Raw genomic sequence first — 16695 nt, 5'->3', positions numbered from 1 at the left:
ATACGGCACAGCAGCCATGTTGTGATTAGCGGGAATGGTGTTGTGGGGATCTGAAGCGTGACTTATCCTCGGGTATCTGGCTTCCCTAAGAATGGTAGGGTAGTTCCTGTTCTTCCCTGAGGTAATGCAGGGCTGGTAACCATCATCTTCTCACTGTCCATAGGTAGAGAAAATCCTTCTATACAGTATATTTCTCAATTGGTTTAAGACAGCTAAAGATTCTTCCTGTTGCTTATGGTTTTAAGTTCGCCCCAGAGTGGGGGGATGTGCGCGCGCGTGCGGGGGGGTGCAGGGCCTGGGGAGGCCCGCGTAGGACCCGCTGCCGGTCGCAGCCTAGGCGCGGGGCCTGGTGTGATAACTTCTTTATGGGATACTTGTGTAGTTAAAGGAATAGCATTGTATTTTGAAACTTTCTCTAAATGTTTAAGTGGGTTTTTGTTTGCTATTATTCTCTTTATATTTCAGAGGCAGGTATACTTGCCAGGGCATGGGCGAGGGCGGAGGGGGGGGAGAGAAAGCACCGTATTGGAACATGGTCACGCCACAGTTCTTTTTCCTCATTTTTCCATCTCCAGTTAGGATTTTGGGCATACACACACACACACACACACACACACACACACGCACACACCATGCTTTTCTCAAGCTGCCAAACTGAGATTTGAACCACAGTCGGCATATGAGACCCAGCTCCCTGTACACAGCATTTAACAGCTGCTCTAGGGGGCTGCCCCTCAAAGTATTGTGGTTGGATTGCAAATTGACCTTTATAAAATTTAGACACACAGTATCTTCTGAGTCAGGAACAGAGATGCTCAGAATTTCTCATACATTTGCTAATATGGTCTAGCATAGAGCGAGGCTTAGAAAGATACCTGGAAGGATGTGTCAGGCTGTTAATATTGATCAGTTTAGAGATGGGGAGTCTATTGAAAAGCTATGTCCCTCTGCACATATACATGTTGGAGTACAAAGTTATCTGCTGTAACAAAGATTTCTAAATGCAGAGGTATGAATAAGATCACAGTTTGTTCTCCTTTCTTGTAAAATACCCTACTGGTCCATGCTGCTGGTGAGGGAAGTCACCTTTGTGAGGTCGTGAGGTCATTCAAGGACACCCCGCCATCTTGTTGGTCCACTTCATTTGTGTTGCTAAAGCTGAGTTCCTGCCATATCAGTAAGCCTCGAAGGAGAGAGAGAGAGAAATGAAATCCAAACACAAGCAATTTTTAAGGAAGTAAATGAGGCAGAAATTGAATACATCACTTTAACTTACATTGCCTTGTCTAGGAATTAGTTTGTCATGGTTACCTAAAAGCTAGATGGGAAAATGGAGTCTGTTTAGGTGGTCGTTTGCTCAGATGAAACTCTTACTGTGGGAAAATTAAAAAAAAAAGTTTTGTGAGAACTAGCAGTTTGATGCGAGATACGTATTTTGTATTAAAAAATTAACATATTGCAATTATAATTTTTAAAAATTCAGTGTACTAAATATAATGTATTCATGATGCCAAGTTCAAAGGAAGTTTCTGTCTCTACCTCAATGCCTCAGCCATATTTCTTCTCCTTGGAGAAAATTACTATGTAATTTGTAATGATCAGACTCTAGGTAACTTTGCCTGGACCACTGTTTTCTAGTTTTTAAGCTGTCTTTGAATTTAGTGTTTTTATCCTATAGCCAGTTACTGAAAGTTTCCCCCAAATCACACCCTGTATTGTGAGCGTATTTTCCTTCTTGTGATATCTAATTGCTGCACAAATAATTGGTGTAAAGTAAATGTTGATAGCCAAAGACTGGTTTGCTAAGAATATCAAATCGTAAAATTCTGATAGTAGATGTTGGTGAGCTATTTTGCAAAGGGCTGCACAGTAAATGTTTTACCGTTCGTGGCCCAACTGGTCTCTGTTATGGCTACTAAACCCTTGTGTTGTGATGTGAAAACAGCCACGTGTATACAAAGGAGCACGACTGTCTTTTACTGAAACGTGATTTGCAAAAATAGGTGGTAGGCCAGACTTGGCCTGCGACCATAGTCTGCTGATCCCTGCCTAGTGGGAGTGGGGCTCCACCCTCCAGTAGAAACAGGAATAAACTTAGGTTTGTGGAGCTCCATTTTTATAGAACAGGAAACCGGAAGTTAGGCAGGTTACTGCTGAGACTTAGAATGCAGTGCAACTTCTGCCCTATGTCATGACAATCACATTTTGTCTTGTGCTTTACGTGTATTCCCATGTAAAAGGGTAATAATGTGCGTTTTACTTTTACTTTTGCTATAGGTTGCATGTGCTTGCCAGAGAGACAGAGACAGAGAAACAGAAAGTGAAAAATCACTCCGTCCCCAGGGGGATGGCCATGCCAAATTTCTTCTCCATTCTCCTCTCAGGATCTTGGACACACACACATATGTGCCCAGTGTGAGGTTTAAGCTGCCAGGTCTGGGATTTGAATCGTGGTCTACTATTTGAGAGTCAAGCAACGTAACCATCACACCACCTGCCAGTCCCAATAATATGCTTTTTAATATTTCTTATATCATGTTAAGCCTTAGCTCATTTATAACTCATGACAGTCGTGCACAATGGTTTCTGTAGTTGTTACTAAATATTTTATAAGTAAGGAAACTAAAATTTTGAGAGGTTAAATAGCTTATCCAAGGTAAGAGGTAGAGGGGCTAGCAGGTGGTGTGGTGGTGAAGGCACCGGACTCCTACAAGGCTAACCATGGTTTAAGTCCTGAACCTGTAAGCTTGCATTCTCACTTTCCCTCTCTCTCTTTCTGTCATTCTCACTTTCCCTCTCTCTCTTTCTATCTGTCTCTCTCTGGTCAACACATGTGCCCTGTAGCAAGTTAAAAAATAATAATGATAAATAAAATTAAATCATTGTTTTAAAAAATAGCAACAAAAAAATGATCAAGGTAAGAGGTAGACTTGGCACTTGAATTTGAATGCCTGAATCTTTGCTTCCTTTATGATTATTAAAATGAGGACTCCATGAGATTTGAATGGCAAGGTCAGAATCAAGCTTTGTAGATTTGTTATGCAGCATAAAGACAGATCAGAACAACAGGGAGGTGGGCTAACGGAACTGGAAGGAATGAACCATCCGCTCTGCCGTACTTCAGCTTCAGCTCTGTATGCAGCACTCACCTGCTCTGCCTGTGAAAACCTGGTGTAATACCACCTTCCCTGGATTTTGAACGCCTCCTCGCTCTTCTTTTATTACTACTTAATGTCTTTGTAATCTAGATGACCCAGATCAAATCCTCTCGTCTTCCTCAAGTCTTTCTAGCACTCTCGTGGCAGTTACATATTTTAGCTTTGAAGTAATCATTGTGTACTAGGCTCAGTTCCTTTCTTACTAGTTCGTTTGTCTTTTTTGTTTTAATCACTGTTGAAGTATACTTGACATCCAGTAAACTTCTAAAATTTAAAGCATTCAACTTAAAGAATTTAGACCTATATTTCCAGTAGTAAAACTATACCTACAATGAAGATACTGAATGTATCTAACTCCTCTAGGGGTCTCTCATGACCTTTGCGATCCACCCTCCTTCTGTCCCTGTCCCAGTGTAACTGCTTGATCTGCTTCCTGTCATTGTAGGTTGTTTGGCATTTTCTAAAGTTTTATAGTAACGGACTCGAATGCAATATTTGGTCTGCTTTAACTCATCATAATTATTTTGAGATCTATTCTTATTATTTCATGTAGCAATGATTCATTCCCTTTTATGGCTGAACAGAATTTCATTATATGGTGAAACCACATTTTGTTAATCTGTTCACCTGTTGATGGGCACTTAGATTGTTTCTAGGTTTTAACTATTGCAGATAAAACTTGTACTAACCTTTGTAAGTCTTTGTGTAGACATATGCTTTTATTTACTGTGGGTAAATAGGAACACATTCTCCAAATTGTATGGTGAATATATATTTTGCTGTTTTAGTAAGAAGATGTGGCAGTTGGGGTGGCAGGTGGTGTGGTGGTTCGGGGCAGTGGACTCCCACATGGCCAACCGCGGTTTGAGTTCCAGGTGTGGTGGGCTGCTTTCTCATTTTCCCTCTCTCTTTCTTTCACTCTGTCCCTCTTTGATCAAATTGGAATGAATGAATGAGTAAATAAATGTTAAATAAATAGTTCGTTTAAAAAAAGCATGTGACAGTTTCATTTTTCCATTTCTTCCTCACCAATACTTTATAGTACCCATCTTTTAGTCTGTAAATTGGTGTGGGGCTTTATCATTGTATGTTATTGATTATAATGACATTGAACATCTTTTTCTTGTGTTTCCTCGAAGTATCTGTTCAGATCTCCTGCTTTTTTTTTTTTTTACCTTGGGCCTATTTGTCTTTCTATAATGTGTTTTAATCATTCTTCTTATGATCCACATAGAAGTTCTTTGTCTCATTTTTGTTCTGTGAATATTTCTCTCAGTTTGTGTCTTACCAATTCATTTTCTTAACTGTATTTTGAAGGACAGACTTTACTTTTTTTTTTTTTTTCAGAGGTTTTTGCTATAGGGCGTGTGCGCTCACCAGAAAGACAGAGACAGAGAGACAGAAAGCGAGAAATCACCCCCCAGGGTGGATGGCCACACTGCAAGCCCTTCTCCTCCATTCTCCTCTTGAGATCCTGGGCACGCACACACATGCACCCCGGCGTGAGTTTAAGTCGCCGGCCCGGGACTCAAACCGCGGTTGACTACATTGGAGTCCAGTGACATAGCCATTACACCAACTGCTGGTCCCCAGACTTTACTTTTGGTAAAGTACATTTATTGAGCTTTTTGTGGTTTGTGTTTTTTGTGTAGTAAGAATTTATTGCCTACTCCAGACTAGCAGAGATCTTCCTTCTACATTTTCTTTTTAAAATCATTTTAGGTTTTACGTTCAGGTTTGTGATCCATTTTTAAATTTTTGTATATGATATACCTTAGAGTTGAAGTGTATTTTGTTTTTTCTTAAATGGAATCTTGTTCCTCTAGATAATACCATTTGTTGAAAAAATCATGTATTTTCCAATGAAACTGACTTGGCACTAGCAATCTTCTGAGGTTTATGTTTTATGTTTAATTGATACCTCAAGTTCAGATTATTTTTTGTTATTCCTTGAAGTCAAGGAGTTAAATAATTTTGCATGGTTTTTTTCTAGGTCATTGAACACTGATGATAAATTTCTCCAAGTTATAAGAGCTAGATTGTTTTAACTGACACATTGTTCTACCATTCATTCTAAATTATTTCATTTCTAGGTGTTACACATAATATTGCATTACTTCGAGAGGTGATAATCAACTCACGCTTTGTAAAAGGAGACATCAGCACTAAATTTCTTTCTGATGTATACCCTGATGGCTTTACAGGTTTGTATGCATTAAAATATTTTAATGTTTTAAAGTTGTTATACTTTATTATAATTTATAACATTTTGCTAATTTCAAAATTAAAGCCTTTTGGCTTATATTAAACTTGGTTCATTAACATATATAGTAATATAGTCTACACTATAGATACTCATGATGGTGAGTATTGATGGGTGACTCATGGATGTAGTGATCTGTAATTTCACTGAGTGAAGAATTCAACTGTGTGACATGTTCTGTGGGTCTGGGGTTTTGGAGTGAAATGTAGGCAGATCATTGTTGGCTTCCCTGATCTTCTGGTTTCTGAAAGTCTGGGCAGATTTGCATTCTCCACTGATGTGGATATATACAGGAATCCTTTTTTTAAATTTTTTTTTTCTGAGTGATTTTTGCTGTAGGGTGTGTACACTCGACAGAGAGAGAAAGAGAGACAGAAAGCAAGAAATCATCTCTCAAGGGGGATGGCCACACCATAATCGCTTCTCCATGCTCTTCTCGGGATTTTGGGCATGTAAGTTTTAAGCCTCCAGATCTGGGACTCGAACCATGGTCAACCATGTGGGAGTCCAGTGATGCAACTTATGCCATCTGCTGGCCCTATACAGGTATTCTTTAGTGATCTAAATTTATCTTTTTGAAAAATAGCACTGAAATTTGTAGAAAACCAAATGCTGGTCCCATTAGTGAAAATGAAGATGTCTGAGATGAGTGTTGATATTTCGAAGAATGAAGTTTTAAATAAAGAAATGAATGGAATCTGAAATTTAGCACTGCATAATTGGGTATTTCCAGTTAGTGGAAAGATTGTCCAAGTCATTAGTGAGCATTGAAAACTGGTTAATGTGATAAAAGAATCTGACTTGGATGAGACTTAATAGAAAAGTGATTCAGGTGAAAGAAGCCCCTACTACATACATTCCTAATGAACTTGGGGATATATGAAGGTTAAATAGTCTCTTACAAATTCTAAGTGTTTTTTACATCCATGGAAAGTATTTAGTCTATAAAAAGACTCACATATTAGACTCAATATTGAATTGTTGAATGCACTTACAGAGCAGTTTTGAACTCAGAATGTATAATACAGAGTTTTTGTATGACCAACTGTGGATGACTAAGTTATCTTTAAAGATTTTAACATTATATGGTTTTATCAGTACTACCCAGGGAAATGAGCAATTCTTGTTTTGGGGAATATTAGAGCAAAAATGAATGAGTTCTTTTTCTTAAATTTGAATTTTTTAAGCTACAAAATAAAATGTAGCTTTAGTACAATTGCAGTTTTATGTGAGTGGGATAATTTCCTTAATAGCTATTGGTTTCGTGAGGACAGGAACCAATTAGGTCATTGCTTTTTATTATTTTCCCCATCATCTAAAATGTAATTGGCACTAAGAAAATCCCTGTTGAATTAATAAATAAAAAGAATTATATCCATTGTATGGATGAGAAAGGACTGCCTTTGATATTTTAAAGTATCTACATGTGTCTGTGTATAAGTGGTTATCCAGATAATGAGTTCATTCTATGTTAATTTTAACATTTTATCCTCTTGCCCTTTCTAAAAAATATTAATTATTTTAGACTAGTGTTTTGAGAGATTCTTTCTTTCTCCAAAGGGCAAGTCAGACAGAAATACAGAGAGTTGGGGGAAAAAAAAAAAACACGAGGCACTGATGCCATGTTGTTTATTTGCTGAATTCAAGGTGAGCTTGCAGAGCTCGAGGTAGGCTCACAAAGCCCATAGCCGCACTCTCAAGAGTTTCCTCCTTCTTAGAGCTGGTAAGGTGTGTGGTAAATGCTCAGAGTGGCTTCCTTGTTTTGGAGCTCACAGCCTGGAGCCGAGCTGAGTTGAACCAAGGCCATCAGGGCTGATCTAGCAGGACCAATGCCCAGCAGAGCAGGGCTAGTAAGAAGGGCTAGTTAGCAGGACTAGCTGGCCAGGTGCCCCCTTTTCTCTTAAATAGGCTACAGACAATAGTGGCTCATTGCCAAAACCAGATTGTTGCACACACATGTGTGCATTACACCCAGTGATGTAGAACAGCAAAGTCAAAATTACTTAACAAGTGTGTAGGCATGGTACATGCGTTGTTTACCCTGCAGCCTTCAAACTTGATAAAATAGGAGGTGAGGGAGCCAGACTAAACCATCCTGACTCCATTTACAGTGCAACTTTGAAACAATAAGTAGAAGGAAAATAAGTAAAAGCTTTAGGGAATTTTTAGAACGAATACTTTGTATATATATGTGGACATTTATATATGTATACACATATACACATTTATATACCAGTCTCTATATATGTATATATGGTAACATATTCCAGAGGAGAAGAAAATGGAGCATTTGAAATTTCTATTTGGGGTTGATGGCTATATGCTCTACCTTCACAATAACAGAAGACATTCCTTTTCAAACTCAGACATTTACTCAAAGTCTAAACTTTGTAATTTTCTGTGATATGCTTAATATATTTACATTTCTTTTTGGATAAAGAATTAGCAACATTTTTTTTCCTTGTTCCAGGCAGGAACACATTTTTTAAAATTCTTAAGTTGTTAAAGGGGCTTTCAGCAATTATTTAATCTCAACCTTCATTTCACATGTAAAGAAACTAAAACCCACAGATTTGATAAAGCTAAATGATCAGTAAAATAAGGAAGCCAGGAATTGAACATAGGGTTTTCAATTTGTATGCGAGTACTCTTTCAGTTGTGTCCGTATTCACATTAATAAATCACAAAAGTTTTAGGACATGCTACGTGTTGTCAAACTGCCTCTAAGGACTATAAAAATATATCACCGTCTGATAGTTGCCATACTTAAATGAGTACTTATTTTATTCCCTCATATTATTTTCACATCTATTCTTTCTTCTTTGCATGGCTACTGTCTTTCCAATTATTCTTCAGATATTCTACTTCTCCTCCCTGATTTTTACCCAGAGCAGGTCTTAGGTATATTACACTGCGTCATCTTTGACTGTTTGATATATGCACCCAAAAGAGACAGCAGGAAGTGGCAACTGAAGTTAATCCAGGATCTTCTCCATATGTTTGAGGCCGGGTCATTTGGCCCTTTGGGATTACCCATCTGCTTCCCATCTGTCCAGCTACCCTAGGCACTGTTCTTAGGCAAGTGACTGTTTTTATGACTGCATTAAAATTTTCTGTTGTACATGTTTATTATCCCAAATTTATTTGGCGAGTAGGCTAGTCTTACCAAAGATTCTTAGATTTGAAGTTTGAAATAATTGTGTCTAAAATTTTAAAAATTGGACACACGAGAAATTATTACCAACTTTTTAGATTGGTACGGAAAAGCTGTTTTCCTTTGATTCTAAAAAAATGTACTGAACGTGAAGAAGACATTTCAGTTCTGAAATATATTGAAAATGAGGGTAAAGATGTTTTAAGAATATAATTTTAATCGACCTATAATGAATATCTTGGACTTATTTCTCTGCTACTTTGCTCTACTTCAACTTAATCCCCAACAAAAGAAATGATCCAAATCATCTTTTTTCTTTAAAGTTACAATTTAAAAAAAATTTTAATTCAAAACACAAAATGTGCAATTAGTTATACTTCTCTTTTTTCCACTGAAGTTAGTTAAGTATTTCTGCACTTTAAAAATAGTATGGGACTGGCCTGGTAGCCTGGTGGGTAAGGGAGCCAGATCTTACATGACTGACTGTAGTTCAAATCCCAGCTCTAGAAGCTTGAAAAACACCCCAGGTTTGTGTATGTGTGTCCAGAATCCCAACAGGATGAAGAAATGAGGAGAAGGGATTGGGGCATGACCACGCCCCGGTGTGGGAGGAGTGCTTTCTCTCCCCATCTCTGTGTCCTTTTGGCCAGTGTGCACACCTTCTGGCAGTCAGATACAGAAGTAATATAAAAGTACTGATGTGGTACTTAAACTGAAGTAAACCTTTAAAGTTACTCAGCAAATAATTGGTATAGGCTTCAGAAGGAACGCAATAGTACAGTTTTTTCCCTTCCCTTAGGGTGCTAACATTGTGAGATTAAAAAACATGTAACAAACTAACTATATTACAAAACAGAACAAAGTAAGTTCTAAGTAAAGATTCAAACAAAATATCTTGAGAGCAGAGAAAAACCATTCTAATGTAAGTAATCAAGGGTGGCTTCAAGGATGAGGTTGCATTCTCAACTCTTGCAACACCTCTCCAAGGACTGCTGGCTGGGAGCTGGGGCTGCCACACGGGCTTGTGAGAGCCATCTATGTATATCTTCCTGAGCTGTGCTTTTGGGGGTAATGTTTGCAATTTGAAAACAGCCATGGAGAAAATATTTACTACAGGAAAATTGGCAAGGAACAGGCTGTACTGGGCATTTTTCTCCTTTTCCTGCATCCTAGTTGGTTGAACATTTATCAGCAACACACTGCCTACCCTTTTAACCTGAGTGTTGAGAGCAAATGGACTTCTGAGTGTAAAAAGAAGGATTACTCATCTAGGGAGAAAGACCCGAAAGAATCCTTGAGGACAGTGGCGCTCAGTTTTTTTTTTTTTTTTTTTTAAGAATTATTTTATTTGGGGCCAGCAGTTAGCATAATGGCTATGTCACTGGACTCCCATGTAGTTGACTGCGGTTCGAGTCCCAGACCCGGTGGCTTTAAGCTCATACTGGGTGCGTGGGCGTGTGTGCCCAAGATCCCGAGAGGAGAATGGAGAAGAAGGGATTGCGGCATGGTCATCCCCCCAGGGGCAGTGATTTCTTGCTTTGTATCTCTCTGTCTCTCTCTGTCTTTCTGGCGAGCACATGTGCCCTATAGCAAAAACCTCTCCCCCAAAAATCATTTTATTTAACTTTATTTATTTATTTACTTATTTAAATTGGACCAAAGTGAGGCATAGGGAGGTAGGAAAAATGAGAAAGCAAGCTACCACGTCTGGGACTTGAACCACGGTCAGTCATGTGGGAATCTTGATTATTCTTATAATCCAGTGCCCTTAACCACCATGCCACCTGCCAGTTTTAGAACTGCTGTTGTGGGAGGTAGATGACTGTGCTTACTGAAGAGTAGTGAAAAGACTCGAGGGTATTAAATTAGAACAGAAAGACCTTAATAAATTAAAAATTGTGGTTTTAAGAAATAAATAAAATATTTCAGCCTTCAGAGTGAAAGTGTGGTGATGGCATTAGTGACCCAAAGGAATAATAGAAAACAGATCCCAAAATATGTAGAAAAAGGGGTAAAGATAGTAAAGCTGTATAAGAAGTGATAAGTCATACAGAGAGATCCAAGAGGACTTACATGTAAATGAATAACAAGAGTTTTATAAAAGAAAAATGCCAAATAAAGATCATTTAAAAATAAATAATAGATAATTTTTTCACACTTTTCTCTTAAGAGAGATTTTTGCTATAGAATGTGTGTACTGGCTGGAGAGACAGAGAGGCAGAAAGCAAGAAATTATCCCCTGGGGGATGGCTATGCCACAATCCATTCTCTGCTTGGGATTTTAGGCATGCATTAACATGTGCCCAGTGTAAGTTTCAAGCTGCCAGGTTTGTGACTTGAACCACAGTGGGCCATGGGGGAGTCCAATGACATAACCACTATGCCATCTGCTGGTTCCTTCACTGTTCTTAAGAAAGCTTTGAGGTGGTGTTGAAAAGACTTACTGAATTTCAGATAGGATGAATGAAGAAAAGTAACTCTTCTAGGCATATCAGGAACAAAAATCTTTTTCAAGCTTCTAAGATAAACCAAGTCATATATAAGGAATGTACAGTGGTATCATCTTCAGACTCTAAACGGTAAGTTAGAAAAACCTTACAATAATATCTGTTACATAGGAAAGAACTTGATTCAAGAGTACTATACCCAACCAAGATATCCTTCATTTGTCAATATAATAACAAATTATTTTCAGTTAAGTAAGGATTCAGAAGCATTTTACCATATATTCCCATTTTGAAGTAATCATTACAAAGGTAAAGATAATAGCTTAGGGGCCAGCAGGTGGCATGGTGGTTAAGGGCGCTGGACTCCCACATGGCTGACCGTGGTTCCAGTCCTGGACCTGGAGGCTTTCTTTCTCACTTTCTTTTTCTCTCTGTCTCTCTCTCTGGAAATATTAAATAATAAATAAAGTTAAATAAAATAATTATTTTTTAAAAAAGGATAATTGCTTAAACACACATATCTTGTCCCATTTCAAACCCACTAACCTGAGTTTTTTAAAGACACAAAGCCATAAGGAAAATAAAGGAAACCTGTTTTCTTGGGTTAATTAACTGACTTAGCAATGCAAGAAAGTTGAATCCTAAACTGGCCATGGGAAATATTGAGAAGTAGCACATGACCTAGGTCATTATCACTGCCAAAACCTTCTGAAGTCTCAGTAATTATTAGCTTGAAGGAATTTATTTTAATTGCCTGAGAGTGTATGTGTAAGAGAGACAAAGAGTAAAACCAACCCTCCCACCCCACCCCAGTGGGATGTGGTAGGCCACAGTCCTTTTTATTTCTCCACAGAGTACTGTGCTAAGTAAATAGACCATGCTAGAAATTGCAGTGAGCTTGCGGAGTCCTCGTATGGCGTGCTCACCCAGACTGTGAGGTACCTCAAGCCTTGCCTCGTGCACACTTCCTTGAAGAATTGTGCAGCTGATTCAAATGAGCAGGTTTTCTGCTGCACAGCACTCAGCCGAGCCACGTGGTCTTCCCTGGCCCCGCTGTATGGTGGTGGGAAGAGAGTGAGCGAGAGGTTGCTCGGTGGATTGGGGTTTGAGTCCTGACTGTACGCGTAGAGGCAAGAGAATCACGACTGCCTTTGGTGTCCTCGTGTCCTTCTCATTAGAACACATGGCCTGGTGCATGACCTTGACCGGCAGCACTTTGAGGATGGAGCTTCTGCCCGTTATGCCCCCTTTCCTTAGAAATAAAATGGGTTGGGGAGTGATGAGAGAAGCAGACTGAGGCTTCTCCTGCAGCTCTCTGAATATATGGTTTTCTTCTTTGTTACTGGCTTATCCTTTATTTAATATCTTTTGTTTCAAATTAGGTGATAAACTTTCAGTGAGTAGTTTTTTCTTTCTTGTTTTGACCAACCCCAGCACACCCCAGTGGCTAGTAAACTAACTCCATAATTTATAGATGTATGATAAAATACTTCTTCAAATGACTAATTCTAAAGATAGAAGCATAGCTATTCACATTGCTCATATGACTGATTGATCAATTTATTTCTCTCAGGACACATGTTAACGGGGAGTGAGAGAAACCAGTTATTGGCAATAGCATCATCATTGTTTGTGGCATTCCAATTAAGAGCACAACATTTTCAAGAAAATTCAAGGTATGGTAGGATTTAAACAGAATAAATAAGCAGAAAAATATTGATCATCTAATCTGTATAAGAAATAGCTAATGAAAGATCTGGCTGATCTCAGTTCTAGATCTTCTTTTGAGTCTTTGGGAAATTTAATGAAGTTACACTGTTTATATATGCTCTTATGTGTATTTTGTTCAAAAATTTTTTTTTAAATTCAGAAGGGAAGAAAAGGACCCTGGCTCCTTTAATTTGGGCATTATTAGAGGTAAGGTAGTATTCTGAAATTTGAGGGAAATTTGTTCAGTAGTTTGTGTTTAGTATTTCTTCTTAATTACTTGATTAATCTTGAAAAAGGTTTTGAGGGACCAGCAAATAGCGTAATGGTTACTTTGCTGGACTCCCACATACCATGTTTCCTGGACCCAGTGGCTTAAACTCACACTGGGCATGTGTTCATGCATGCTCAAGGCCCCACGAGGAGGGTGGAGGAGAAGGGAGTGCAGTGTGGCCATCCACCTGGAGGGCGATATTTCGCTTTCTGTCTCTGGTGAATGCATGCACCCTGTAGCAAAAATCTCTCTTTAAAAAAAAAACTTTTGAAAAGTATAGTATTAAAGTTTAGGACTGATAAAGATAAAAATAACTTTGAAAGTTGAGGAAGGAGATCAAGGAATCAGGTCTCTTTTTAAACTATTTATTTATTTATTATTATTATTTTTTAAAATTTTGTTACCGGGCATGTGCTCTCGCCAAAGAGAGAGAGAGAGCCAGAGAGAGAGAAAGGGAAAGTGAAAAAGCAAGCCACCGGGTCCAGAGCTGAAACCACCATTGGCCATGTGGGAGTCCAGCACCTTTATCACCATGACACCTGCTGGCCCCAAGGAGTCAGGTCATGGGAGACTGGGTGACGGTGGTGGGTGGATGGCGGTACTGCTGCTGATAAAGCAAATGCAGAGATAGCTTTGAAAGGAAGAGATGAGAAGTTTACTTTGGAAGTTGACTGAAGTTCTTGACAGCCATCATCTTATCCTTTAAAGACTTAGCAATTTGATGTCTTGGTATTATTTTTCACTGTTTCTGCTTTAATAACAATATATATGGGGCCAGACAGTGCTATGGTCATAGCAGAATTGGACTCGTGTGGCATGATTCTGGGTTTGGCCTCCGTGGCCACTGGTGCCCTGATCTGGGCCAGCAGAGACTGGGAGTGGATTGTGGCATGAAGACCCCATGTGGGTGATTCTCTCTCTCATGGAAGAAATAAATAAATCAACTTTCAAAAGCTAATATTCACGACCTTTTGGTTGGTGCATGCTTTAGTGCTTCTTAACATGTTTTTTCAAGAATTAAATGCACAATATTAGACAGAAACTTTTCCTTAAAGTGTGCTCTGCAGAGCATAGTTTTGGGAGAGACACTAAACTATTTTACTTAAGAAAATGACTCTGCATTTAAATGAATGCGAGAAGGCTCTTGTTAAAGTTGAAAACCTCTCAGAGACTTTAATAATTTTCTAAAGTGCATCCTTAGTCTCTAAGCAGGGGCCATTTTTGTACTCTTACCTGAACTGATTTTTTTTTCCTTTCCATAAAAACCTTTTTTTCTAAAAGCATTTTGAAAAAATTAGTATTCTGAAGAACGATTTTGGGAATCAATGTCAAGCACTTTATTTTACGAGGTACAGTAATGTGGGTAGTGCCAACACCAGCATTCCTCAGCAATCGTTGAAATACTTGCCTTATAAAGTACAAGTGAAGGGATCTTCCTTTATGTTTCTTTTCTGCCTAATTTTCACCTAAAATTGTAAATTTCCTAATTGCTGCAATAGCAAGGTTGGACATCTTCTTCTTCAGCTCATTATCTATTAGAAGTTGAAATAATTAGTGAACTGTACGGGAAGGTTCGGTATACAGGTCACTGCATACACTTCCTGTTCTCCAAATAATTGTTCATTTTGGTGAGCTCATTTTGCTCTGAACTTATCATTTACTTAGTAGGCAAGTTTCCTGCACAGTTGCTACCACCGTAGGAGTGGAGACCTGAAATGCTGAACAAAATGTATCAGTTGAAGCACAACCTCGTTTAGCGAAGGTGACTGTGTAGCGTTTTGCTGCTTTGCTGATGAGGTTCCTGACGCCTACCTCATCAAAGCTGGCGTGGGCGGGTGTGGACCCCCACATTGGGCTTGGGAGCCATGTTTTCATGACTGGCTCGGGATGGAGTCTGGGAGTCATCCTCCAGGCGTGGCTCCACATTGGTCTGTCACGTGTGGGCTCCTGTCGTGTTTTGCTTTCAAACCAGGAGCCCACAGCCCTTCCTTTGTGCTGCTTGTTTTGGCTGCTGACCTTGTTTTCCCAGTTTCTCTATGGATTTTACTCTTTCATCATTTATGACTTGGAAAAAGACATTAATAAGGTGTACCCGTAGTATTTGGATAATAACATGATAGTAGTGCATTTTAGGTGAAAAAAAAAAGAGAGAAGTTAATGTAAGAGATAATAGTTTTTCTTAGGATGACTATAAAACAAATTCAGGGAGTACAATTTTTTTACATAAATATGAAGGACTTCAAAAAGTTCCTGGGAAAAGAGAATTAAAGCATGAGTGCAAAATAAAATTTACTTTGGTGCAAAAAACATTTCCATAATAAGTATTTTTTTGAAGCTACCTTGTATATGCTGACTTACCATGGAGATTGTTTTGTTTTTAAGTAACTACTCTTTTCTTATATAGTTTTATCAAGAGAAATTAATTTTTAAAAGTTGTATTAAATGATCATTGGGGGACCAGCAGTTGGTGTAATGGCTGTATTGCTGGACTACCATGCAGTTGACCACAGTTTGAGTCCCGGAACTGGTGGCTTAAACTCACGGCGGGCGCGTGTGCATGCGTGCCCAAGATCCCGAGAGGAGAATGGAGGAGAAGGGATTGCGGTGAGGCCATCCCCCTTGGGGGGAGATTTCTCGCTTTCTGTCTCTCTGTCTTTCTGGTGAGTTCATGCACCCTATAGTGAAAACCTTTCCCCCCCACCAGAAAAAAAGGAAAAAAAAGTCATTGGGACCAGCCAGTGGTGTGGGGTTAAGGTGACTGGATTCCCACATGGTTGACTGCATGGTTCAAGCTCCAGACCTGGCAGCTTAAAACAAGCTGGTCACATGTGGCTGCGCAAAATCCCAAGAGGAGGATGGAGGAGACAGGATTTCAGTGTGGCCACCCTCCTTGGGGGTTGACTTCTTACTTTCTATCTCTTTCTTTCTCTCTGCCCTTTCTGGTGAGTGTTCACACCCTATGGCAAAACTAAAACACACACACACACACACACACACACACACACACACACAATTGATTATATTGGAAACTGAAATGTTGTTGGCATTGTGGTTTGGTATGTAATTGGTTTCCCTACTAATAATTATTGGAGAAAAAATTAGTAAAGGTAACATTTTAGTTCCTTTTACTAAATGTTATTTATGCTCCAAATGTTTATTTTCCTTAGATCCAAATGTTGTTTGTGGGCCCAGATTTACCTTTCTTTTTTTTTTTTTTTGAGAGATTTTCACTGTAGGGCGCGTGCGCTCGCCAGACAGACAGAGAGAGACAGAGAGACAGAAAGCGAGAAATCACCCCCCAGGGGGGATGGTCATGCCGCAATCCCTTCTCCTCCATTCTGCTCTCGGGATCTTGGGCACGCACGCACACGCGCCCGGCGTGAGTTTTAAGCCACCAGGTCCGGGACGCAAACTGTGGTCGACTACGTGGGAGGCCAGCAACATAGCTATTACGCTAACTGCTGGTTCCCCAGATTTACCTTTCTGAGAATAGGGTGTCTTACTTGGCCCTGGTTCAAGTCCATCTGCCCTCCCAGTCTCCGGACCTTGGTGGAACTGCTCTCATTTCTTACTTCCTCCTTTCTCCATTGTTGTTTCTACCTTGATTTCTTTCTTTGGTTAGGTTTGTATTAATAGCTCTGCCAGTTGTCCTCCACCCTCCTTTGTTCCTTCACTCAGCCTTCCTAATGCCT

The 16695-nt window shown here is 39.2% G+C and overlaps 1 protein-coding gene across 1 annotated transcript in view; it reads left to right on the top strand.

The window, feature by feature from the left end:
* PCCA (propionyl-CoA carboxylase subunit alpha) overlaps positions 1 to 16695 on the top strand; it is a 398674-nt gene that overhangs the window by 192321 nt on the left and 189658 nt on the right. Inside the window, exons 18-19 of the mRNA XM_006141526.3 lie at positions 5252 to 5362; positions 12596 to 12698. Of these exons, the coding sequence (XP_006141588.1) occupies positions 5252 to 5362; positions 12596 to 12698 (214 nt within the window). The remainder of the gene's footprint in view (positions 1 to 5251; positions 5363 to 12595; positions 12699 to 16695) is intronic.

This window comes from Tupaia chinensis, unplaced genomic scaffold, assembly GCF_000334495.1.
Source record: "Tupaia chinensis unplaced genomic scaffold, TupChi_1.0 Scaffold000057_1, whole genome shotgun sequence".
Lineage (NCBI taxonomy): Eukaryota > Metazoa > Chordata > Mammalia > Scandentia > Tupaiidae > Tupaia > Tupaia belangeri.
The sequence above is the reverse complement of the archived record's forward strand: the minus strand, read 5'-3'. Positions and strand labels throughout refer to the sequence as shown.